The sequence below is a fragment of the Leuciscus leuciscus genome (genome assembly GCF_965113295.1).
Source record: "Leuciscus leuciscus genome assembly, chromosome: 12".
Lineage (NCBI taxonomy): Eukaryota > Metazoa > Chordata > Actinopteri > Cypriniformes > Leuciscidae > Leuciscus > Leuciscus leuciscus.
This window is the reverse complement of record NC_138736.1, coordinates 25838781-25866754: the sequence shown is the minus strand read 5'-3', so window position 1 is coordinate 25866754 and position 27974 is coordinate 25838781. Positions and strand designations below refer to the sequence as shown.

The following is a 27974-nucleotide window of genomic DNA, read 5'->3' as shown; positions in this document are numbered from 1 at the left end:
CCCTCTTATTTTTACCCGATTTGCTTCAAAGTTTATGTGTATAATGTAAACACACGGCAGATGTAGACCTGTGAAAGGATTTTTGATATCTTTAATACTGTTGCCATGGCAACGCTTCAAACTTTAATATTCTTTTTTGATGCTTTTGAGACTCTTAACACACTTGAAATTGGATGAAACTCTACAGACACATCACATTTATTAGCCCGTAGACATGTGCAAAGTTTCAGAAACGGGCGTGGTGAGGGGCTCAGTAGCACCACCTTTAGTCATAAGTGGGGGGGTTAGTTTTATCAACAGCAACAAAACTTGGTATGTGTATTGTTCTCATCAAGACGGACAACTTTCTAATTTACATTAACGATCTCCGACCAACAGGAAGAGAGATATTTTGGTTTGAATGTGGATTTTCTGAAGAATTTTCTCTCCCTCTCTCTGTGTCTCTGTGTGTGTGAGGGGAGGGGGGATTTGACTATTGCTTTTATATTGTTAATCAAGGTTTCAGGGGCTTTGGGGGTCCTTAACGTGCTCAAAAACTCTTGAAACTTTACATACAAGTCGGAACCCCCTGCCATCAGGGACGGGTTGAAGCTGGTACCCGGGCGTGGCAGGGGGGCTCAACAGCGCCCCCTGGAATGGGGTCTGAAAACTTGGTCATTAAAGATGCTAAATTGTAAACGAATAATAAATATCTCAAACGGTTTTGCTATGGCGAGGGATTAAAGTAATGTCAAAAAAGGAAACACTAAAAACCTCCTATCTTCTAAAAATGTAATTATACACCATGTATTTCTATATAAAATTATACAAATATCAGAACTAAACCCATTTTATTCTTTTTTTTCTATTTAATAATTGTTTAAGTTTAAAAACATCCAGAATGTTTTTTTAGTCCAAAAAATAAATCATGTAATTCATAGTGCTATACTGCCCTCTTGTGTTCAAAATCAGGTAGGCCTATTGTATCTATATGAAAATATACTAGGTTTGTGACGGTGAGAATATTTCCCCACCGGTTAATCAACGTGTGACACCGCTGGGGGCTTTTGAATCGCTAACTTAAAAACGAAAGTAAAATATGATCGTCCGCACAGACATTGATAATGGTGCGGAGCAGAGCGAGCGTTTTCATTGAATTCTTATGGAAGTAGGAATGAATATATATATATATGAAACTTTACATACAAGTCGGAACCTGCGGCCATCAGGGCCTGGCTGAAGCTGGTACCCGGGCGTGGCAGGGGGGCTCAACAGCGCCCCCTGGAATGGGGTCCGAAAACTTGCTCCATAGATCAAACTAGCTTGCATGAATTAATATGAAACTCGGCACACACATAGATCTCATCGGGCCGAACAACTTTCGTGCTCTAAGTTTTGCGCCAGCCCAACAGGAAGTCGGCTATTATGGGTTGTTTGGAAAACGCTTGCTGTGGAATGCGAAGTACTCCTCCTAGAGAATTCATCCAATCCCCACAAAACTCGGTCAGCATGAAGTCAAGACATTGAGGATTCTAAATTGCGGACGGATTTTTGATATCTCGAACGGTTTGGCCGTGGCGAGGAAACGAATTTATGGCGAGAAAAGAGAAACACGAAGTGGAATAACTTCTGCATATATTAACTGATCTTGATGAAACTTCAGCCTTGTGTTCGTGGTAAGAGGCCGATCAGATGGATGTAACTATTGTGAGTCAAAGTTATAGCGCCACCAACTGGCAGCAGGAAGTGTGTCACTTTCAACATGCTTTTGACAAAAGTGGGCGGGTTAGTTTTAACTACAGTAAAAAAAAAATAGTTTGTATATTGTACTCATCAAGCCGGACAACTTTCTAATTTACATTCATTAGCTCCGGCCATCAGGAAGTCAGATATTTTGGTCTGAATGTGGATTTTTTTGCAAAATCAGCCTCTGAATTTTTAGCCACTCCTCTTAAGTGGTTTATTTTATTCCCACAAAACTTTTTCAACATGATGAAAATACATTAAATATGCTAAATTGTGAACGGATAATAAATATCTCAAACGGTTTTGCTATGGCGAGGGATTAAAGTAATGTCCAAAAAGGAAACACTAAAAGCTTAAAATCTTCTAAAAATGTAATTATATACCATTTATTTCTATATAAAAGTATACAAATATTACAACTGAACCCATTTTTTTCTGTTTTTAAAAAGAATTTTATTCTAATTTTAATCTAAAATTAAAAACAGTAAAGTAAAAAAAAAAAAAAAAAAAAGAGTCATACATAGGGCTATTCTGCCCTCTTGTGTCCAAAAGGACATCAAAATAGTATATAAAACTTTTTACCAGGTAGGCCAATATTGTATTTAAATATACATTTATTAGGTATGTGTCTGAGGATATTTTCCCACCGGTTAATCGACGTGTGACACGAGCGGGTGCTTTTAAATTGCTAATATAAAAGTGAAAGAAAAATACGGACGTCCGCACGGACATTGATAATGTTGCACACACAAATCACACACACGTTGGAAAGAATGATACTTTTAAACATAACACTAAACCGCCATTAAGTGTCGCCAGGCGACCGTCTTAATGAGTGAGTCATTGATTCATTCGTTCAAACGATTCTTTTGAATGACTGAGTCATTCATGATTAAGACATATGTTTATGGATTGATCATTCAATCTTTGAGTCAACCGATTCGTTCAAAATGCTGAATCATTCAGAAATGAGAAAACACATTGCTGAGAGATGCGCGTGATGATTCTGCTGTGATCTTTTTGTTGAACTATTTTCGCTGCTGAAACAGAACAAAAACAGTCAATATTGCATCTAAAATGTAAGTGACTTGATTGTAACTGTTTTTTAACCTGTTTTATGAAATCAATGTCACAGTTTCAATCGTGATTGTATTCAGGAAACAGCCTTCTCGTCAAGTGAGGTTGCTTAACTGTTATAAAATATATCAAAACTCCATATTTATCATTTTTATAGTCAGTAAGTTGTTAACTGAGTTTGTTTTTTGTGTGCTGATCTCATTTGTTTACATTTCTCCTGGAGAAGCTGCATGAGCCTCAGCAGCGCAACCTTGTTACCATTGATCAACTGATTACTGGTAATCCATTTATTAACAACTGTTGATTGCAACTTAAAATGAATGTAATAAAATTAGAATAATCTCTCGTTTTAGTGATTCCCAAGTTATTTTTTTGTCATTGACGTTCTAATCAGGCTACTCTGGTCGGGCAAGTAAAATTCTCTTTCAGGTTGGCCTATTGTATTTATATATAAATATATTAGGGATGTGACTGTGGGAAAATTTTCCCACCGGTTAATCGATGTGTGACACCGCTGGGGGCTTTTGAATCGGTAACTTAAAAACGAAAGTAAAATATGTTCGTCCGCACGGACATTGATAATGGTGCAGAGCGAGCGCATTGCAATCTTGATATCGCAGTCTGTTCATTATAGCCTTTATAAAATATAATAAAATTTACCAAAAAATTACACTGCTCTGAATAGTATGAATTGTACTGACTATTTAAACACAGTAATCACCGCTAAACTGTGATGTTTCCAAGCACATATTTGCGCATGTGAAGAGGATAATTTTTCCCTTCAATAGTGGAACGTGAGTGAAGTACAAAGCCTATAATAAACAAATGTTTAGCATCCAAAAAATGTAATATATATATATATATATATATATATATATAACAAAAAAAAAAAATATATATATATATATATATATATATAAACACACTTAAAAAAAATATATATATATATATATTTTGTTTTTGTTTTTGTTGTTATATATATATATATATATATATATATATATATATATATATAAATATAGCTGCGAGCAGCGATGGAGGGCCCAAGCCGGTGAAACCGCCACCCCGGTGCCTTTAAGGCACCAGGGTGGCGGTGCCACCGGCTTGGGCCCGCAATCGCTGCTCGCAGCTATATTTAATCTTATGCCTAATATGATGAAAGAGGCTGTTATTTGTTTCTTCTCCTCTCACATTAAATCACATGTATTATATAGGCCTATTTTAAGTTCAAAATGGTGAAATTAGAAAAAAGTTGATTAGTTTGCCTTGATTATTTTTGTCGTTGTTTAACATTTCTCAAAACTTTTCTGTCAAATATGAAATGTTTAGTTTAGCTACTTGCACCTTATCTCGCACTTTATGACCGTTGTCAGCTGGAACTCGCTCTCAGCGGCTCCTGTGAACATACTATTGTCCTAACATAGACTATTATTGTTATTGTCCTAACATAGACTATTGCTTTAACCTACTGTGCATCTGTTCACTGTCCATGTGGCTTTGGTTGCCATATTTATGAGCTAATCTGGCCTTTGAAAAAGTGAATGTTTGAACTCTGGTATCTGACCCTAACAACTAATGACAAACTTTATTTTTGCTATTGTACATACATTTTATTCTTCTAATTGTTTGTCTTTGGTTAACACAGCTGGAGAAGAACAACAGGAAGGTTGGAAGACACAGTAGAGGAACTACAGAATAAATATGGAGAGAAAACAGCATTAAAAAGGATCAAGTCCATTGTGAAAAAAATCAGAAAAAAGAATATCAAATGTAGGAAAAGATTTATAATTTACTTTGTTAGTAGTCAATATGTTTCTCAATCTTCAATAAGCTTTACATGGTTTTGGTTGTGTATTTAATTGTTAATTTTTTAACAGATGGTGCACATTCTGGAAACATGACAAATCAACAGCCTAACAACCTTCCACAACGAGAGCATAATAATAATTTTACATCATTCGGACAGCTTAACTTAACAATTGACCAGAGGAATGGTGGGTCAATATTTGCTCCAATCATAGTAGACAAGACAATATATGGTGAAGTTAACATCAGTGTGGTGAGTGTCTGATAATTTAAGAAACAGTTGCTTAGTTAAGAAATGATTTGTGTATGTTATATATATATATATAACATACATTTTGTTTTGTTTTTCAGGTGTCTCACTCTACCTCGGTAAACGAACATGGTAAGATCTCTTGTTGTAGAACACTGTGCATTCATAAGCGTGATGCTCCTGTTAATAATATGACTATCCAACATTGTCCTGATTTTTTGAAATTCTTCAGAATGTAAGGAATGAGAGGACTTTGGAGGGAAGTGCACCACAGTCGGTCTCTCTAAACAAGATCTACACTGAACTGTTTATCATCAATGATGAGACTGACCCCATCAATAGAGAACATGAGATCTGGCAGATCGACACATAATTTAAACACATCAGCTCAGAGACTCATAAACTACAAGGAAATCCTTCAGCCACCCACAGATGAAAATATAATTGTGTGGTGATTTTCCAAATGATACAACTTAGTCTAAGTAAGAGCAATGTAGAGTCCTCGGATGTCTTAAAAACAACAAAACATTGTGACAGACTTTGACAACATGTTGTATGGACACATTTTTTGTATAAATAAGATCTAAGACGACTAAGTACAGGTTTTCAACCATCTAAAGTTTTTGAACAGACGCTGTTTAGTAACAATTATAATTTAGGTCACCGTTAGACAAAATCATTACATAAGTCTTCTAAGAAGATGAATAGAAGATATGATTTTAATAAAACTTTAAAGATTTTTTCGAGAAAGAAAGTTAAGAACTTTAAACTTCAAACTAAAACAATCTTTCATTTTTAAAATATCTAATTTAAACTTTTAAGGTTATGCTTTTAAATGAATTTAGTGTAAAACTCTGTATGTACTCTGGAACGCAGACTAGATTTACTGTGACATTATCTCCCCGAGTTTTTCAGTTTCAGTTTTTCAACCATCGAAAGTTTTTGAACAGACATTGTCTCACTTTATAACAATTATACTTTAGGGTCACCGTTAAACAAAATCATTACAGTAATCTTCTAAAAGATAAATAGAAGATATGAATGTATTCAAACTTTAAAGATTTTTTTAAGAAAGAAAGTTAAGAACTTTAAACTTCAAACTAAAACAACCTTTTATTTTTAAAAGATCATATTGAAACTTTTACGATTATGCTTTGAAATAAATTTAGTACGAACAAAACTTTGGCTCTGGAAAGGCGTTAGCAGACTAACATTACATACGCTGTGACATGATGCACATAGAGATTAGTTCATTTTTAGAACCGTGTGTGTGCGCGCGTGCAATACAGCTTAGAAATGATATTAAATTATTTCTTTATTTTATAGTTTTCTGTGATGGTCGTGTTTAGGTGTACATGATCGAATATGCAGTTACGGTACAAAAATCATCATGGCTATGGAAAGCCATCAAAATTGAAACTCCACACGGACAAAAAATGATGATTGAATCTTTTCATATAAATGAGATTTAAGACGACTAAGTACAGTTTTTCAACCATCTAAAGTTTTTGAACAGACATTGTTTAATAACAATTATACCTTAGGTTCAATTTAAACAAAATCATTACAGTAATCTTCTAAAAGATAAATAGAAGATGTGTATTTATTCAAACTTTAAAGATTTCATTTAAACAATCTTTTATTTTTAAAAGATATCATTTAAACTTTTAAGATTATACTTCTTATAAACTCAGCACCTGATATCCTGATCACTGAATTTGTGTGACTCTCTCACAGACACACACACACACACACACACACACACACACACACCCTTTGGCTGGTGCTTTTTGAAAGCTCCGCAGGTCAAACGCTGGTGTAAAGAGGCCCTTTAGTTATCTAAACATGTAAGATAATTTTTTATTTTCATGAACCCGTTTCATACATTGCGTTGTTTCATGAGCTGTATGTTTTTTCTTCAACTCTCTAAACATTTAACTGATTGTTTCATAACATGTAGGCCTATGTTTTTTTTCTTTTTCAACTCTATAAACATTTAACTCATTGCAATTTTTTTTGTGAATCCATTTTATTTAAACTGGATAGTTGTACATTTATTTCAACTTTTTGTGTGAGGTTTTAGTAAGATCTTTATTTTATATTATTTATTTATAATCATTTATATTCTTTTAAAGAACAGAATGTTTTATGAAAGATGATTTTTTATTCTTTTGTTTATCTAAAACTGAAAGAATTGGTTTCAGTAAGATGCTATTTTATATTATTGTATATTATATTATTTGTGTGAAATATACATTATTTTATAAAATCTCTGTTTCTCACTATCACTGTGCTCTGGAATGTGGAGGAGCAGAAGGAGGGGGATGTCAGAATGCGGAGGGCGCGCGCACCACTCAGGCCGGGGCTGTGCTGGAGAGGCGCTTTAGTTATCTAAACATGTGAGATGATTTTTTATTTTTTTATTTTCGTGAACCCGTTTCATTTATTGCGTTGTTTCATAAGCTATATGTTTTTTCTTCAACTCTCTAAACATTTAACTGATTGTTTCATAACCTGTATGGTTTTTTGTTGTTGTTTTTTTAAACTCTATAAACATTTAACTGATTGCAATTGTTTTTGTGACTCCATTTTATTTAAACTTTTTGAGTGAGGTTTTAGTAAGATCTTTATAAACATTTCATTTATATTCTTTTAAAAGAACTGAATGGTTTTTCAACATTTGTGTGAGATAAACTTCCACAGTTTTTTCTTATCAGTTTCACAGTACAGCCCGGATACGCTCAGGAATATGTAGGGAGGATCGTGTGTGTGATACCAACTTCAAAAACACACACTGTCATGTTCAAAAGGCTTCAATAGGCTTCAAACAATTAAAACTAGCTGTCATATAGCCATGACGTATTATTTAATCACAGTGTCTTCAAACGATCAAAAGGCTTCAAAAACACTAACTGTCATGTTCAAAAGGCATCAAACTAGCTGTCAGATACCATGACATATTGTTGTAACGGAGAGCAGATCACCAGTTTGCATGGTGATTAAATTAAATAAATTAATGCAGTCTAAATCTACAAAAACCCCTGTCTCGCTCTGACTCAAGCTATTCTGACATTCCAAAGCACTCTCATTTACGACACCTCTGTTGTCTTGAGATTGCCCTGCGCAAGACGTGCAGCCCAAATGGCGCCGAAGAATGGTGTAAATCACTGATTACCTCTCTGGAAACACAGATCTCTTACTTCTAAATCAATAAAGACCGTCTGTTTACGGCCTGGAGAGCCTCCGCTGACCAATGAGAGCGATCCCGAAAGCACCCCCCCCCCCAGGGAGTCTCTCGGACACTGATTTACATGTAGACACTAATTAACTCTTCACAACAATAAAACAGTGTTGTAAGACCAGATGCCAAAACATGTGGTCTCTGCTGAGTACATCAATTCAAGGAGTCCAACGAACGCACACACATAACCCTCGCCCCGCGGCGCGAGGACAAAAGTTCAGCGTGCGGTTGTGAACTTTCAAGACGCATTCACACACACAGACACACAGAAACACACGCAGAAACGACCACGTGTGACCAAAATCCTTGTGGAAAATATTTTAAATGTATTTTCTTGATGTGTGTATGATCCCCTGTCCCAAATATTATGCCTATGTAGTTTATTGGCCTGTAATCAATCTGTTGTGCCCAAAATCACAAGAAATTATGTATCTCCTTGATTTTAGATCTTAGAACTGTCATTCGCGGTATTGCCGTGTTCCACAAACCCCAACGATGTTGAATCTTTAACACAAAATATCAGAGAATGCATTGTTTATTAAATACCAGTGTTATTAAAGTTATGGACGAATTCATCGTTTCAATACCCCGCCGAAAGGGGGCGTATAGACCTCGAAACGTCAGGAGGTGGGCCCGATACGTTGTTAAAGACGATTGGCCCACGTACGTGAGGGGGGCGTGAGTTTAGCCCTTTAAATTTTCGCGCCCCTCTCCTCTCAGTGCAGTTCGCCAGAGAGAGAAAGACGACACGCCTCCTTCCCTCAAGGAAGCTTCGCTCGCTTTTATTTTCCTTTTTATTTCCAAGTCTTTTCTTAGAACTACTATTACTTCAGTATAGTCTTCTGAAACCAACCCACGAAACCAACTTAAGGCTAAGATAATCTTTGCTGAGTCTTCGCTCGCTTCAAGTCGCTATAGCAACCAGAACGCTGTGACCACGTGATCCAGGTGCCTTTATCCAACACAGACGAACACACACAGAAGGCCGATCTTCCAAACAGAGTAACGTAGATCTTTTAAATTTGCAATCTGAAGGAAATGCTGTTTAAAGTTGTCTAAATATTACTAAGAAATGTTGGGGTTTTGTGGTGAATGACTAAAACTGTTTCTATCTCTCTCTCTAAATTCTCTTTCACACACACGAACATACACATTCACACACACACACACATACTCTCACCCACGTGTGCCGAGACAAACACACTACCACGTGCTCACGGAGCCGCCGACACACCCACCTCTCCTTACAAACGCTACCATCTCAACATCTCACACGCACACCTAAAATCATTATTATCTTCACTATTAGTTTCCTCTCGCTGATTCTCTCTCTCTCTCTCTCTCTCTCTCTCTCTCCCAATCTCTCTCCCTTCCTCTCTCTCAACCTTTTATTTCTGTTGTATTCTGTATTACGATCGTTATATTGTCTGTTTTGTTTATGCATATTTACTCCTGCGTGATTTAAAGTAATTGTGTAATCGCTAGCTTGTTTAAATAAACTTTGTTAAATCATTTGAATTAAGTTTGCCTGTTTTGTTTCAAATTCTGAGTCCCTGAGGAGTGCAGATTTTACCTTATAAGCTCTACGATTGTTTTATTATTAAAAGGAATCTAAAATTGTCTAAAACACGAAAGATAATTATCTTCTTTGTGGCCACAAGAAAGTGTTATCTATCAGTGTTAAAGACGCCCGATTTCTGTTCATAAATTATACATTCTGTCCGCCGGACGGCCCGTCTGCATGATAAATGAACATTCTTCAACTTCTACCAAAAATTTCCCCTAATTAAGTGAATTCTACCCGTCTCTATCAGTGATTATTACAAGTAATTGTGTAATCGCTGATACAAGCCGAGGTTTTGACCTATTCCCTATTTTGAATAAATTAATTTATGGAAGCAACAGATGCATATTCACATTGATGAATATTACCGCTAATTTGAGCTAATTAATTCCCCAACACAAAGTCATTGTTGTTACATTGTTATAACACTTTCTGTCAATATCAAAAGGCTTCAAAAGCCTTCAAAACCTTCTGTCATGTTCAAAAGACTTCAAAAGACTTCAAAAGGCATCAAAACCCGAAACTAGCTGTCCATAACATGATCAAAAGTCATACTAACTGTCAACCTGTCAATCAAAAGTCAAAACTAACTGTCAACCTGTCAATCAAAAGTCAAAACTAACTGTCAACCTGTCAATCAAAAGTCAAAACTAGCTGTCAAAAGCCCTTTGAGCCCTTTGATCCTATGCCAAAAGGGGCGGGTCACCGGAAGGGGCGGGACACCGGAAGGGGCAGGACATGTCACCGGAAGGGGCGGGACCTGTCACCGGAAGGGGCGTGGCACCTGTCAATCAATCAATCATTTTTTTGACAGGTGTACCAGGGTATCAACTACTCATGTAAAGCCTTTTCTAAATCGTGCCTTTTAACCCTCTGGGGTCTGAGGTGTTTTTGGGGTCCTTGAGATGTTCTGACATGCCCTGACATTTGTGCTTTTTTCAGTTGCTTATAAACATATTAACCCTCTGAAGTCGAGAAACGCGCCGACGCGTTTTGCTGGATTTTTTTCACATAGCAGCAACATAAACTTAAATTACTCCGTCATTTATGGTTATACAGAAAAAAGAAATATAAAAAAATAATCTGTGATATTTCTACTTTTGTATGTGTCCACTTACAATCAAATCAAAACATTGTGCTTTTGTAAAATAAAGAAAATAAACAGGGTGTGCGTTCTGCCTCTCCGTCGCGGTGAACTTTTTTTTCTTGAGCACGTCTATAAACTGAAACAAAACTCAGCGAATACTTCTCACACATTTATGAGCCATATACCTTTATACACATTTAAGTGTGTACTTTTAAATGATCGGATTCAAACTGAAAACAAATATTCTCTGTTTAAGTAATTTGTATAAAACCAACAGGATGTCCAATATCTCAAACGCTTGCTAATTATTTTTTAATTCGACACGCCCACTCGCCCAAAAGAGATTCACATGCAAATCTCCACATGGAACGCGAACGCCCTCGTTACCTCAAACACAAAACACCAAAACACTTCACAAGTCTCTGCTTTTCGTCGAGTTTGGAAGACACGCTGTGCGCTTACATGGATTTACCTCAGAAGAAGAAGAACGCGATTTGAAGACAAGAAAGATGTAAGGTAAGAAATTCTTACTTATTAGTTTATGGTATTGTTGCATAAACTTCACATTGCAGTTGAACTGTTGCTAGATATATGGTGAATATTATACTATTTAGACCCGTGTTTACTGTTAAATACTGTTTGTGGATATCTGCTCAAACATAGATATGTATAACCATAATGTTTAATATTTTGGAGCGCGATGGCGTTTGAATGTATCATATTTTGGAGCGCGCTGTGCGTTTGAATGTACAGTATCATATTTTGGAGCGCGATTGCGTTTGAAAGGAAAAATGCACCAAACATTAGGCTTTATGTTTTTACTATTATCTCATTTCATATCATCATAACGAATGGAAACATTTGAAGTATATTTTTCTCTAGCGTAGTTGTTCTTGAAATCTTTTGGAAGATTTAATTTATTGTTATTATTATTTTATGCAGCACTGCGTAGCCTATGCCTACAAGGCACAGCAAACCTGGTGTTCATTTTATATTGTTGGAAACGTGTGTGTGTGTGTATTCTGTGAATTTTAAAAAGAAATTTTAACCAGAAAAATCTAAAATCTATTCCCAAAATCGTGCAGCCCTATAGTTTCTCTTGATATCAGTATGTTCACAGTTTTTTCTTTTTTTTTTTCTTTCAGGGACCAGATGCAACTGAGTCCTGCTGACTTCAACATTCACATGAGTCTCTGTACATGAACATGGTAAAGTGAAACTCAAACACCTTGGAAATGAAAGGTATGTTTTTAGGAATGGCACAAAGGTCTCTGTCTTTGGATCATTGTTTTCAATGTGCTCTTTTGTCATTTGTATTTTTGGAATGTGTTGTGTTGTAAATAAATCCAAACAATCTAAAAGCCATTCTTTTTTAAATCTCCTCATTCTTTGTGCAAGGTTGCTCTGAATGACAGGGCCTGATCGCTCCTAATAGGGCAGTTAGGGGAGTGTCTTTGTCTTTCTCAGGTGTAAAAAGCTTACATATTCATGAGATGATCACACCTCTTCGCATATGGCTTTGTCACACAAAACACGTCTTAGAAATTTTAAATCAATATATTGTCTTATCTGAATGAGCAGTCAGGGTGATTTTCACATAGTTTTGGAGCAAATATTCTAGGCTATGTCATACAATTTTCAAAAGTCTTGTGAAGAAATAATCAGTATGGGTTTCATGGCCTTATTTCAGTGAGAATTTTTTTTTGTATTTTCACAAACCACGCATAAATGTCATTATCTCAAAACTACAAACTTTTACATACATGCTGCTGATATATTATTGTAGCAGAGTTTGTGCTGAATACAGTGTAATTAGACTTTAGCCATGAAAATGTCACTAGTAACAGAAAAAAACACAAATGTCAGAGCATGTCAGAACACCTCCAGAGCCCAGAAAACAGCTCAGACCTCAGAGGGTTACACTCTATTTAGCACAAACAGGGCTACCATAATATGTGAGCAACATGCATGTACATGTTTGTATTTTTGAGAGAATAATTATGCATGGTTATTGAAAAAACTAAAAACTAAAGTTTCTGAAATAAGGCCACAAAACACATACTAAATATGTGACAATAAGACTTTTGACTAATGGATGTCATTGCCTAGAGTTTTTTCTTCCAAATGATGTGAAAATCATCCTGCCCTTATCATTCACATAACACAATACATTGATTTAAATCTTGTAAAACACTTTTTGTTTGTAAAGGCAATATGCGCAAGGGGCGTCAACCATTCAACAGCATCATGCATATGTAGTGGTTCACACCTGAGGAGACAATGGGGCCCGCATACTTAATGAGCCATTCATTCAGGTGTGTCACCTATAGCCACAAGAAAGAATGCAAGAGCAATATATATATATATATATATATATATATATATATATATTTTTTTTTTTTTTTCACAAATTGTGCTTGCAAATTGTATAATATCCAAGGAAAACATGTCTAGTAATTGTGCAGTTAATTCTCATACTGTATTTTCAGTTTTGGAATATGTATCCTCTCCCCAAATTTGTCAATAATAAAACACAATAAAAATTATTTAAAGAAAAGGCTTATATTTACCTTTTAAAATTTGTTTACATCTACCTTGTAAATATATATTTTTTATTAAAAAGGTTACAATTACAACAACAATTGAAGGGTAATCTTTCTTTGTAAAAACTAAAGTAGGCCTATTCATTTTATCATACATATTTCAAAGTTAAGGATTCATTACTTCGAATATAGCCTACATTGACAAAACATACTATATTTAACATATTAGCAAAAATTGGCAAACAAAAGCTTATTTGAGGTGGCAGATATTTTACAGTAAAAATGTGTAATCTATCCAAAACTAATCAACGAAATGTTGTCTTTCATTTGTCTGTAACATAGGTCTTTCGTTTTTATTATAAGGAATATAAATGTTAATTTGCAGTTTAATACGTTGCTTATACAAATACATTTTATTTCAACATATTTCAGTCGATTTTTACTCAGTACAAAATAGTTTGCTAAAAGCAGATCATTCATTCACACACATAAACGCAATTCAAATTTAAACCGTCTTTTTGCGAGTTGTGGTAAACAGCGCATCTCTGCGTTCATTCATTCACACAGAAACGCGATTTACTTGAGAATGAAAAAAAACTTACTACAGTATTCCATCCGTTGCTCCTCGAAATACCAGCACTTCTGAGGTAAGTTTTCCATTATTATTATTCCTCACAGCGCTGCGAGACGGTGTAAACAAGTAATGATCTGAATAAACTTGATGTGTTTTCTCGAGCTGATATGTGGGCGTTCACAGTTTGTATGGGATCGTCTCAGTCATTTGCGTTTGAATAGCGCGCGCTCTCCGTGGGCGGGGCAGATTAAAACGTAATGAGCTGAGATGAGCTCGACTGGAATCGCTCTCTTTTAATACAGATTTCACAAGATGAAAATATTTGTTTTTTATATAAATTATTTCATTTAAAAGAAGAGAATTCAAGCTTCATGCCTGTGTGTCTGTATGCCTGTTTGACTGAGTATTCGCTGAGTTATTGTTCATTTTCGGACGCGTTTCAGAATGGACTTCACTGGCAGAGAGAAGGCAGAACTCGCTTCGTGTTTATTTTTCTTTATTTGGCAAAAAGCACAACACTTTGTTTTTATTGTGAGTATACACAAAAATAATACACATTTAACAGAATCGATTGATGTATGAAACTCCTAAAATCAAAGTCAACAGAGTATTTATGAGTTTGTTTTACACTGATAAAAAAAAAGCGAGCTGGTATCGCCGGCGATACAGCCGACCTCAGGGGGTTAAGAAAAGGCTTAACTTTAGTCAAAAGACGAAGTTGGAAAAAGCTCATTTTAACCACATTGCTAATCTGTTTATCAAATTTCATGCCGCAATCGAAAGTCACTCCCAAATTCCTAACAGTTTGCTTGGCGCACGAAGTCAAAGCTCCCAAACTTAAAGCTGGATTAATTGACATGCATTTTGTATTGAAGACAATACATTCAGTTTTATCTTCGTTCAACTTAAGAAAATTCAGAGAAAGCCACAACTTAATATGATCAATGCAATTTTGCAAACGGTTTAATGCAATACTATCATTTGATTTCATAGGCAGCTAAATTTGCAAATCATCTGCATAACAATGAAATGACAGATTATGCTCGTTTATTATAGCCCCCAGTGGCAACATATACAAAGAAAACAGGGTGGGGCCAAGAATTGAACCCTGGGGCACACCGCAATAGAGGGGAGCAGACGATGAGGAGAAATCACCCATTGTGACAGAGAAACTCCTATTTGTCAAATAGGAGCTAAACCATTTCAGTGCAGATCCTTGAATGTCTACACAGTGCTCAAGGCGTGCGAGAAGGATTGAATGGTCCACTGTATCAAATGCTGCTGTTAAATCCAGAAGCACTAATACAGTAAGATCCCCTGAATCTACAGACAAGGCTATATCATTGTGAACCCTTAGCAGTGCCGACTCAGTGCTATGACGTGATCTAAAACCAGATTGAAATTTCTCAAACACTGAGTTCTGTTGTAGAAAAGCTTGTAACTGATTAAAAACAACTTTTTCCAACACCTTCGAAAGAAAGGACAGATGTGAAACTGGTCTAAAATTAGACAACACATTAGGATCGAGATTGGGTTTTTTAAGCAGGGGTCTAACCACGGCATGTTTAAAAGCATCCGGGACAGAGCCAGAACTGAGACAAAAATTTAAAAACATAAGCAAACTCGACCCAAGAGTACTAAAAACCTCCTTGAGCATCCAGGCAGGGACAATATCTAAAGTACAGTTGGTAGGTTATGCTACCTAAAGTTATGCTAGTAGCTCAAAACTAGCATAACAGTAAGCAGGTAGTAATCTGCATCTGTAATCGTCCTTAAAGAGAGAAGCCAATCCACCACCTCTACCTGAAGCTCGCGGGGTATTGAAAAAAGAGCAGCCAGGGGGGAGGAGCTCCGTGAAAGCACCACTCTCCCCTGGTTTCAGCCAGGTCTCGGTCAGCAGAAAAAAGTCAAGAGCATTAGTCGTAAAATAGTCACTAAGGATAAAAGTCTTACTCGTGACTGATCTGGTGTTGACCAGTACCATGCGAATCAAGCACGGTCCAGTCTCCTGTGAAGCCCGACTAAGTGGGCGGAGATTCCGGAGCACGCAGCCGCGCTCAGAAAGCCTCACACTCCGGTAGCGAAGAAGCAGGCACCCAGAGTCAGACATATCCGCAGTAGGCCGAAGCCACCGATAACAACATGCCAACGATCGCCGCCACTTGTAGCCAACAAACTCCGCTGGAAGCCCGCCACAGGGATGGTCCAGATCGCACACGGAGATTGAATCCAGGTAAGCTCGAAGCCTGACCCGAACTCCGCCTCTCTTTCCACGTCCCCTGCGACGATTTTAATTTTTATTGTTACGAGGTAGAAGGCAGGGTTGATGCTGTAGATAAGCTGGTGGCAATGAGTTTGAAGCTACATTGGACTTTAAGGACTTTTTTCCATTTACAGGCACTAAATTTACAATTACTAAATTTTATTACATTTTACTAAAGAAAAAAATTTAAATTGTTTTAGAATGCAAATAGCCTCGTACATATTGGTATTTAGCTATGAAACTAAATCCATTCTGCCTTAACCATTTATTGCTCATTTATAGAGACTATTCATTTATAGGGCCCTATCTTGCACCCAGCGCAATTGACTTTGTACACTGACGCATGTATCATTCCTATTTTGCACCCGCGCAAAGCGCACTTTTCCCTCCAAAGAAGCACGTCGCTAAACTAGGGAATGAACTTGCGCTCCCTGGGCGGTTCAGCGCAAAAAAGGAGGCGTGTTCCGGCGCAAACGTTCCTTCATGCTATTTTGATGGTTTAGAAAACAATTGCGCCACTAACCAGGAAAAAATAGTTTAAAGTCAGTGGCGCGTTGCGCATGTTATGCTATTTTAAGGGCGCATGCTTGGCCATAATCAATGTAGCGTGTGCACAATGCGCATACACTTTGATTCTCTCATCTACACAGAAGCAGCCGTTTTCATTTTTGCAAATCATACATTATTACGATCGATAGATAGATAGATAGATAGATAGATAGATAGATAGATAGATAGATAGACAATTTATTATAAAAGCATACATCTAGCTTACACATTTACCCAAATTATCATACGCCTGTTTAACCGAAGTTAATTTGGGTGGGTTTCTCCATTTCAATGTAACTTCTCTCTTTTACGGCCGTGACGAGAGCGTTGCTCTCCTTGGCTGTGAACCGCTCCTGGCGCGCGTCTGGCAAATCCGCCATTACAATAGCAATCCGCTATGGAAAAAGCGCGTCTGCTCTTAAAGGGAATGTGAGATGACGCTCTGATTGGTTTATTTCACGTTACGCCCAAACCACACCTATGAATAATGAAGCTACTTCAGACCAACCCATTTTAGATTTACGCCTGGCGCAAGAGTCATTTATCCCGCCGGGAAAATAGCAACAGCGCCGAGACCCGCCCACAAAGTTACTTGCGCTTTGCGCTTGACACTTGCGTTTCAGATCGTTAAAATAGGGCCCATAGTCTTGATGTTGACCCTTTTCATATACAGCACCATTTTATTTCCTGTGTGTATTATGTTGGTTATATTGGTATGTGTTGGGTTATGTCTTGCTTTTCTAATGAAAATAAATAAATAAAATCCAATTGTATCTCCAATCCAAAAATGTATCTTATGATGCAACACCTAACAAATATGTCACATGGATGTCAAATGGTTAAATAAATAAATAGAAAACATAAAATTGAGGAAAAAGGCAACAATTCAGAATAAACTAGAATTTTGATATCTGAGTCTCTGAGTCAAGTATCTGAGTCATACAAGTGTGGGAATTTGCAGGTTGGAGTGATGGGTGTGAAGAAATTTATTTTTATTGGTTGTGGAAGCTGTCTGTCAGGGGGGCCTCATTTATAAAATGTTGCGTAGAAACCGTCCTACATTTGATCTTACGATAATTTTTCAAATGTGCATAAATGTGATTTAGAGAACGAACCCTGCTCAAGAAGGCACATGTACAGGCCTGTCTGAAGTTTGCCAATAAACATCTTATGATTCAGAGACCAACATTGAGCTCTTTGGTATCAACTCAAATCGCCGTGTTTGGAGGGAGAGAAATGCTGACTATGACCCCATGAACACCATCCCTACGGTCAAGCACGGAGGTGGAAACAAAATGCTTTTGGGCTGTTTCTCTTGTAAGGGTACAGGACGACTGCACATTAAGGTCATGGAGTGGCCTAGCCATACCTTAATCCTGTAGAAAATCTGTGGAGGGAGCTGAAACTTTGAGTTGCCAAGCGACAGCCAAGAAACCTTAAGGATTTTGACAGTATCTGTAAAGAGGAGTGGATCAAAATCCCTCCTGAGATGTGTACAAACCTGGTGACCAACTACAAGAAATGTCTTACCTCTGTGCTTGCCAACAAAGGTTTCTCCACCAAGTACTAAGGCATGTTTTGCTTGGGGATCAAATACTTATTTCACTTACTGAAATGCAAATCAATTTATAACCTTTATATAATGTTTTTTTCTGGATTTTTTGGTTGATATTGTCTCTATCCATTAAAATAAACCTCCCATAAAAATTATAGAGCCTTCATTTCTTTGTAAGTGGGCAAACTTACAAAATCAACAGGGGATCAAATAATTATTTTCCCCACTATAGGGACGTCCAGAAACCGCAAACAAATGGTAGAGACCAAAGAAAAGCAAGAAGAGATCAGCACATACAGTTGCAGATACAAGACTTTAGCAAGATAAGGCTGACAAAGAGTGGTTTAAATACATTAAGCCTGTATGTAAATGGGTAATGATGTTTAATAACAAGTTGTGGATGTGGCAAGAGTGGTAGCTCCTGTAATAAATGTTCTATAAATTGTACTGTAAGTATAAAGAAAATGACTGCTTACTGTGATTGGGTTTTCTCTTTCACTAAGTCAGAACCAAATATTTCAGTAGTATAATGGATTATACCATGTTAATTCACATTATGTAATTGCCACAGTACAGACATTTGGATCCCTCCTTTAGAAAAGTAAGATTGTCCTTCTTCTACTACCAGCCATTTTTTACTTCTATGTATTCCTCAGCTGGTTCGCACTAATAGACAGGCACCCATACATCCAACATTCAATTGAAAACCCAGTAATGTGACAAATGCCTCATACACTTACTTGATGGCATTTAATGGTCCAAATAATTCACAAAAAAGTTAACAGCAGATCATGTTCTAATCTTCATACCCATCTCATTTAACAAAGACACACTATAACATAACACATATTCCTCATAATCTTTCCCTCCATTGGTAATAATAGCTGTTACATATCTGTTCCTTAACTACTCAGAATTGCATGTATGCCATCTGGTAATGAGAGCAATTCTTATGTTAGAATATGACTCTGGATGTGTTTGTATATTTATTTGAGAAAAACAACATATGTTTTAGGTGGTACTGAGTACTGAGCATGCTGCCTGTACATAGCCTTTGTTTTGTTCATGATGACCTTAAAAAAATGTCTTGACCATGCATAATATTAAAGAATACTTAAATGTGAAATTTACTGCAATGTCACCATCCTTTATACAACCGTATTCCTTTTTTCTCATGAAGCTTAAGTGCAATACGATATTCATAGCTTCCACCATGATTGCCAGCGTTACGATGATGCTTATTTTGTTCAAAGTAATGATGCCAGTTTCCATTTTCATCTGCTCCAAACCCAAATACACTCACCTGGAAAAGAAAAAAATAATCATATAAATAAGTGGCAACCAAATAATGTGTGCCTTCAACAACAATGTGACCTCATTAGTATTCATATATATTTGTGAATATAAAGTGGACATTTACATTTGGAACCCTTTGTAAGAGTGTCAGAGGTTCAACCTTTGACACAATCCCATAGCTGGACTGTCATTTAACGTTCAAGGACAAGCACTAAGCTGGTTCAAATCATACCTATCTGACCGCTACCATTTTGTCTATTTAAATGGAGAAAAATCGATCATAACTCCAGTAAACTATGGAGTGCCGCAGGGATCTGTATTAGGCCCTCTGTTATTTTCCATATATATGATGCCACTTGGAAATATTATAAGGAAACATGGAATTAGTTTCCATTGTTATGCTGATGACACTCAAATATATATTTCATCACGGCCGGATGAAAACGCTACATTTTCCAAATTGACAGAGTGTGTTAAAGATATAAAAGATTGGATGACGCGTAATTTTCTTTTATTAAATCCAGACAAGACAGAGGTAATACTTATCGGTTCAAAAAACCGCCCACAAAACCTCGCACAATACAACTTTAACATCATAGGATGTCCTGTTACTTTATCCTCTACAGTAAAAGACCTGGGTGTTATACTCGATTGCAACCTGTCTTTTGAAAATCATTTCAATTTCATATGTTACAAAAACAGCCTTTTTCCACCCTAGAAACATTGCTAAGCTACGTAATATGCTATCAGTTTCTGATGCAGAAAAGTTAGTTCATGCATTCATGACCTCGAGACTGGATTACTGTAATGCTTTATTAGCTGGTTGTCCTGCATCCTCAATAAACAAGCTACAGTTAGTCCAAAATGCCGCCGCTAGAGTTCTTACGAGATAAAGAAAATATGATAGTATAACACCGATTTTATCATCACTGCATTGGTTACCTATAAAGTTCCGTATTAATTACAAGGTATTGCTACTGACTTATAAAGCCCTAAACGGCTTAGCTCCAGTCTATTTAACGGATCTTCTATCGCCCTATAATCCATCGCGCTCTTTAAGATCACTAAATTCAAGGCTTTTGGTCATACCTAGGATATCCAGAACCACCAAAGGAGGGAGAGCATTTTCACATTTGTCTCCAAAACTCTGGAATAGTCTTCCTGATACTGTTCGTTGCTCAGACTCGCTCTCCCAGTTTAAAACTAGATTAAAGTCGCATCTCTTCAGCCAGGCATTCATATAATCCTACAGTTCAAACTACAATCCGCCCTCTAGCTCATAAATGCCAGAGGAGAACTGGCCCCCGACTGAGCCTGGGTTCTCCCAAGGTTTTTTTTCTCCATTAGGTCACCTGATGGAGTTTTAGGACACCATTAGGTCACTTGATGGAGTTTTTCGGTTCCTTGCCACTGTTGCCTTTGGCTTGCTCAGTTGGGGATATTTTGGGGATATTTAATTTAATTTTATCAATCAATAAATTCCTCTTGAAACAAACTTTGTTGTATTATTTTAATTTAATACTGTGAAGCTGCTTTGATACAATCTGTATTGTGAAAAGCGCTATACAAATAAACTTGACTTGACTTGAATTGACTTTGTTTTAGATAGACTTACCGCAATAAACCGATGATACCGGTATTAGCACTGATTGGATGCTAGGTGGTGCTAGCCCTACACATTAACGCAAGGTACTGTTTCTGAACTATGCACTGTATTTTTATTTGAACTAAAAATGTAATTGAAACTGAAAAAAGGGGGAACATTAGTTTAACCAAAGATGAAGGACACGTGCAGTGGGATGTCAGAATATAGAGCGCCTGCATGTCTTCTCCTTGGGTCCTGCATGATCTAAAAAAGTTCTCAACTGGTTTGGCCATGGACCCACATGTTCCCATGTACATGAAGCCGCGACCCAAATTTTTAGGAATTTGAACCAAGCATATTAATTACCCAAAAGGAAGTTCCGTCCCTCTTTACTTAACATATACATACATTTTAAGAATATCATTAAGTCTGATGAATAACAGTACAAGGTAAGGCTATTAAATAGTAGTCCCAAACTGGTTAATACACTGATTCCCAACCCTTGTCCTGGAGTACCCCCAACACTACACATATTTGATGTCTCTCTCATCTGACACACCCATCTGAGGTCTTGGAGTCTTTACTAACTAACTAATAGGTTGAATCAAGTGTGTTTGATTAGAAAGACATCTTGTGCAGTGCTGGGGGTATTCCAGAACTATAGAGTTGAGTACCACTGAGTTCCTTCATATTTGTTAATACAATAAAGTTAATAAGTTGGTATGAGCAACCACAGTCATCAAAAATATATAGAAAAAAGTGAAAATAAAGTGGCATTTTGGAAACTACGGAAATGTCTCGGTTAGGTATGGTAAACCTCCTTCCCTGAAGGAGGGAACGGATACGTACGTCGTGACCGACGAATAGGAATCTCGCCAGAGAGCCAATGTACTTCGAGTGTAACTAAACGAGCCAATGAACATTGGCATGCAATGATTTGCAACAACTGCTCTGCCTCGCAGAGAGGGTACATAATGAGCAGCAGGTGCATTGCATCTTCAGGTTTTTGCTGAGGAGCCAAGCAGTTGACCCTGCCGCGCAGCAGGGTACAGGAGTTGTGGTGACGGAACGTACGTCTCCGTTCCCTCCTTCAGGGAACGAGGGTTACCATACGTAAACGAGACGTTCCCTATCAGTCGGTCACTCTCGACGTACATCATGACCGACAAATAGGAATCCCTACCAAATCGCCACAGATGCTGCCCCCTTCCAGTGCCCTGTGAAAGCCTCCTGCCCCTTCTTGCCTGGAAGGATGATAGGAGAGGGCTTACACAGAGAGTGTCTGTCACTGTTGTTCCGTGGTAACCTATACGGTGATACTATTGGATAACACTGGGAAAGTGTGCCCTTTCCGTTAGGAAGGAGCACGCTACGGAAGCCACGTTCTTCCCTGAAGGAGTTATGTGGAGATATACATATGGACTAACCCGAAGGTTTTACTGCATATGAAATACTGGGGTGACTTAGCCCAAGGGAAAGACATGGGCTTTCGTTTATGAGCAGCCGTGTAAGAATCCACATATGGGATCCCTGCAGGGTCGCACATATGGCACCCAGTCTGCCCCCACAGGGCAGGGGGCGCAGGAGAAGGCTTGGTTGCGTTCTTGAACTACGCATTGCTGCCCGCTGGCAATAGAAGAGGCGAATGAGAGTTGTGAGGATTCTCTCCTCGCACTGCTCTCCGGGCCCTCTTCGGATCCAGAGATTTTTTTTTTTTTTTTGAATTTGGGTACCACTGTGACACTGTCTGAGTCAGCATAAGCACACACCATTACAGTGAGAAGCTCAGCATCACCCTCATTTCCAGAGCATAGAGTCGCGACTGGCGTGTGATGACGTGGTCATGTTCCCATACGAAAACATGAACCACCCACGAACACAGCCTCAACACATTTGCCCAGGCATGTGAGACCGTGATTGTGGCCGTCAGTGAGGATAAGAAACGACTGCATCCAGAAACACATGGGTGGAATGTCATCTTTAGAAAGACGCAACTCACACCCATGTAAGCTCTTTTAGGAGACTCGCTCTCTCAGTGCTGAAGCACACAGGGGAAAAGATTGCGGCAACACTGACAGGGAATTGCAGCCTGTAGTGTCCACTCACTCTCGTTGAAGGCGCAACTCTTATTAGTTGTGATAACAGCCTTTTAGCGCTCTAAAACAATGCACAAAACCAGCTGTAAAAACAGCTTTTCACCGTGCCATGACACCAACACCAATGAAATTGAGAGGTTCTCCTTGAAGAGCTTGCTCGTTCAGAAGACACTGCTTGCAGACAGGAGCATACATGAAATGCTCGGCTCCGAAGCGAAAAGCTGAAGATGCAATGCACCTCAGAGTAATATGGTGCGGGTACTTAAATGCACATAATACAATTTGGGGAGGGAGGTACATAAAATGCTAATGGAAAGTAGTAGAGGCTCTATTAGAGGAAAATAAGCTAGTTTGTTTGAATGATGGGTGTGGAACAAGGATATAGGTTAATACGGGAATGGAATCTGTGTTGGATTTGACACTATAGTGTCTAACACTCTGGCTGGAAAGTGTAATTGGATATATGAGAAGAGTCTACCATTGGGAGTGTTCAGGGGCGTAGCAAGCTTTTCAAAAGTGCGGGGGATGGATGTGGTTTGTTTATTAACAATAAAAACGATGAATACAATGACAGGTACAAAAGGTATAACAAACAAGATATAAAAAGCTTCCCGTTTAAATGAGTGATACTAGAAAAAATAAGTCAAAACTCTGTTGTGAAAATACACATCAGCAGACTTGCTAAAGAATCAGAATCAGAAATACTTTAATAATCTTTAATATATAAGTAGGCTAATATATGTACACTACTGGTCAAAAGTTTTAGATCGGTAAGATTTTTAAAAGTTTTTAAAAGAAGTCTCTTCTGCTCACCAAGGCTGCATTTATTTGATAAAAAAAACAATAATAGAAAAAAACAAACAGTAATATTGTGAAATATTATGACAATTTAAAATGACTGTTTTCTATTTTAATATATTTTAAACTGTAATTTATTCCTGTGATCAAAGCTGAATTTTCAGCATCATTACTTCAGTCTTTAGTGTCACATGATCCTTCAGAAATCATTCTAATATGATGATTTGATGATCAAAAAACATTCATTATTATTTTCAATGTTGAAAACTGTTGTGTACAATGTTTTTTTTTTTTTTTTTTTGATGAATAGAAAGTTCAAAAGAACAGCATTTATTTAAAATATAAATATTTTCTAACATTATAAATGTCTTTACTGTAACTTTTGATCAGTTTAACTCATCCTTGATGAATAAAAGTATTGATTTTTTTTTTTTTTTTTTTTTTCAAAATAAAATTAAAATTCTTACTGACCCCAAACCTTTGAACGGTAGTGTTTAATGTTACAAAAGCTTTAGATTTTTAATTTCAGAAATTCTTTTAAACGTTCTATTCATCATAGCATCATGAAATAAAAATGTAAAAAACTGTTTTCAACACCGATAATAATCATAAATGTTTCTTGATCATCAAATCATCATATTAGAATGATTTGTGAAGGATCATGTGACACTGAAGACTGGAGTAATGATGCTGAAAATTGCTTTTATGCTTTGATCACAGGAATAAAATACACTTTACTATATATTCACATAGAAAACAGATGATTTACATTAGAATAATATTTCACAATATTACTGGGTTTTTTTTTGTATTTTTAATCAAATAAATGCAGCCTTGGTGAGCAGAAGATACTTGTATATATGCAACCAACAACAACAACCAGCTAGCTGCTGAACAATATCCCAATAAGCATTAGTAAACGAAATATAGCCTATATCCAAAAACACTCGACATGTCAACAAAAAATAAACAGAACATCTTCCCAAAAACATATCAAGCTTATTCAAAAAACTCGAAAGCATAAACACTCATTCAAAGTACCTGGAAAAGGGAGATGTAAATAACCATAACCATAAGTTCCCGCCTCCTCAGCACGAGCTGACCAATAAATCACCAAGAGAGACGGGACTTAAGGCAGAACAGCCAATCATCAGCCGGTCACACTCAAAGCCAGTGTCATGTTTGAGAGGGAGGGGGAGAGGAGGCAGCCGCAACGAGCGCTGACACAGAGCAGCCAGAGAAACGGAGGAGCGACTGGTCATGCGTTTGTGCAAAACTGCGGAAAAACTGCAGAAAATGTGCGGGTGTTGAACCCTCTCACCGGGAAAAGTGTGGGTGTTAAAACACCCACATCCCCCACGGGTGCGACGCCCCTGGGAGTGTTCACTACCCAGATCACTACAGTGGATATTGAGACAGATAGAATGTCAATACAAGGAAGAAGAAGATGGATATTTGAAAAAGCATATTGGGAATAGTTTAAGTGGCAGCAATTGATTCAAATCAAGAAACTGAAAACTTGAATGAGAAAGTTTGTGCTACTATCCTTGTGGCAACATTAGAATCAATATTGAAAAGCAGAGGGAAAATGACAAGGAAAGCTGTTCCACGGTGGACAGACAAGTGCAAAGCTGTGAGAGACAGAAATAAGACTTTAAAATGTATTAAAGGGCACCTATTATGCTACTTTTATCAAGATGTAAAATAAGTCTTTGATGTCCCCAGAAGTTGTGAAGTTGAAGCTCAAAATACCCCACAGATCATTTTTTATAGCATGTTAAAATTTCCACTTTTATTGGAGGTGAGCAAAGACCTGCCGTTTTTGTGTGTGTCCCTTTAAATGCATATGAGCTGCTGCTCCTGGCCCCCATTCAAGAAGTGTGCGGAGCTTCAAAAGCTTGTGCTCCGGTGGCAACAAAACATGACAATCTCACACAATGAAATGTCAGAAACTGTACTAGTATTGATACTAGTATACTGTACTGAAACGGTTCAGTTCGAACCGGTGTCGGGCAATGATTCCTACAGAGCCAGAGAATATATGCTGCATAGAGATAGAACAGGTATAGTTTAGTTTAATCACAGTTATAACATACACTCACCTAAAGGATTATTAGGAACACCATACTAATACTGTGTTTGACCCCCTTTCGCCTTCAGAACTGCCTTAATTCTACGTGGCATTGATTCAACAAGGTGCTGAAACCATTCTTTAGAAATGTTGGCCCATATTGATAGGATAGCATCTTGTAGTTGATGGAGATTTGTGGGATGCACATCCAGGGCACGAAGCTCCCGTTCCACCACATCCCAAAGATGCTCTATTGGGTTGAGATCTGGTGACTGTGGGGGCCATTTTAGTACAGTGAACTCATTGTCATGTTCAAGAAACCAATTTGAAATGATTCGAGCTTTGTGACATGGTGCATTATCCTGCTGGAAGTAGCCATCAGAGGATGGGTACATGGTGGTCATAAAGGGATGGACATGGTCAGAAACAATGCTCAGGTAGGCCGTGGCATTTAAACGATGCCCAATTGGCACTAAGGGGCCTAAAGTGTGCCAAGAAAACATCACCCACACCATTACACCACCACCACCAGCCTGCACAGTGGTAACAAGGCATGATGGATCCATGTTCTCATTCTGTGTACGCCAAATTCTGACTCTACCATCTGAATGTCTCAACAGAAATCGAGACTCATCAGACCAGGCAACATTTTTCCTCAAGGTTGTGCGTGTTGTGGCTTCACAAATGCTTTGCTGCATACCTCGGTTGTAACGAGTGGTTATTTCAGTCAAAGTTGCTCTTCTATCAGCTTGAATCAGTCGGCCCATTCTCCTCTGACCTCTAGCATCAACAAGGCATTTTCGCCCACAGGACTGCCGCATACTGGATGTTTTTCCCTTTTCACACCATTCTTTGTAAACCCTAGAAATGGTTGTGCGTGAAAATCCCAGTAACTGAGCAGATTGTGAAATACTCAGACCGGCCCGTCTGGCACCAACAACCATGCCACGCTCAAAATTGCTTAAATCACCTTTCTTTCCCATTCTGACATTCAGTTTGGAGTTCAGGAGATTGTCTTGACCAGGACCACACCCCTAAATGCATTGAAGCAACTGCCATGTGATTGGTTGATTAGATAATTGCATTAATGAGAAATTGAACAGGTGTTACTAATAATCCTTTAGGTGAGTGTATGTTGTCACGTTGCTTTTATCCACTACAAGTCTGTTGTAGTGTACCCTGTCCAAATGGTGGCCAAAACATTGGTAGTCAGTTTTATGAAGTTTATTGTACATCACACAAAAGATGAGGCGACCGTTTTCACTCCAGAAAATCACTGTAAGAGTTGAATAAATCACAATACAAGAAGTGTGCATTAAAGTCTTATCAATAAACTCTCTTTCTCGCTTGTATTATCATCAACATACACAGCGAATAACACAAAACCACTTGTTACAACTAACAGTAAACAAATATATACAGACTTTATGCCTTTTCGGGGGGGGGGGGGGGGGGGGGGGTGCTTAATAAACTGGTAAACATTATATCCGTAAAACAACTCATATGAACTGTAATAAAGTGCGCGCTATTCCCTTTCATTACTGCCGTGACCAGTAGTTACTGATCCATCCTTTTTACCTAAGCCTGTGTTTTGTATTGTCCCTTTGTATTGACCCTCGTTCACAGAGCAGTCTGGAATGAAATGATCTGCGCAGACATAAACGAATTTAGGTATATTTTGCGCATTACCTTCAAAAATATTTCACTGCGTCCTCAGTGGCTCGGAAGATGGGAGAAAATGAAGACTCTTATGTCCACTCTTACATCCAACAACAGAATACCTGGATTGCTTACGAGACATTATCACTACAGCTGCTAGAGCGCAGAGAAAATGGCGGATAGCGTACAACTCGCTGAGGGTGGATTGTAGTGTAAAGGCCCAACCATGGACTGG

The 27974-nt window shown here is 37.7% G+C and overlaps 1 protein-coding gene and 1 long non-coding RNA gene across 2 annotated transcripts in view; one reads left to right on the top strand and one right to left on the bottom strand.

Moving 5' to 3' along the window:
- Positions 1 to 1314: 1314 nt before the first annotated feature.
- LOC309511577 overlaps positions 1315 to 27974 on the top strand; it is a 237481-nt gene continuing 210821 nt past the window's right edge. Inside the window, exons 1-5 of the long non-coding RNA XR_014210688.1 lie at positions 1315 to 3080; positions 4448 to 4572; positions 4680 to 4861; positions 4960 to 4990; positions 5091 to 10071. This is a non-coding gene — a long non-coding RNA (uncharacterized lncRNA). The remainder of the gene's footprint in view (positions 3081 to 4447; positions 4573 to 4679; positions 4862 to 4959; positions 4991 to 5090; positions 10072 to 27974) is intronic.
- Positions 17615 to 27974, bottom strand: part of st3gal1l3 (ST3 beta-galactoside alpha-2,3-sialyltransferase 1, like 3) — a 70818-nt gene continuing 60458 nt past the window's right edge. Inside the window, exon 7 of the mRNA XM_082186803.1 lies at positions 17615 to 19537. Within this exon, the coding sequence (XP_082042929.1) occupies positions 19373 to 19537 (165 nt within the window). The 3' untranslated portion in view covers positions 17615 to 19372. The remainder of the gene's footprint in view (positions 19538 to 27974) is intronic.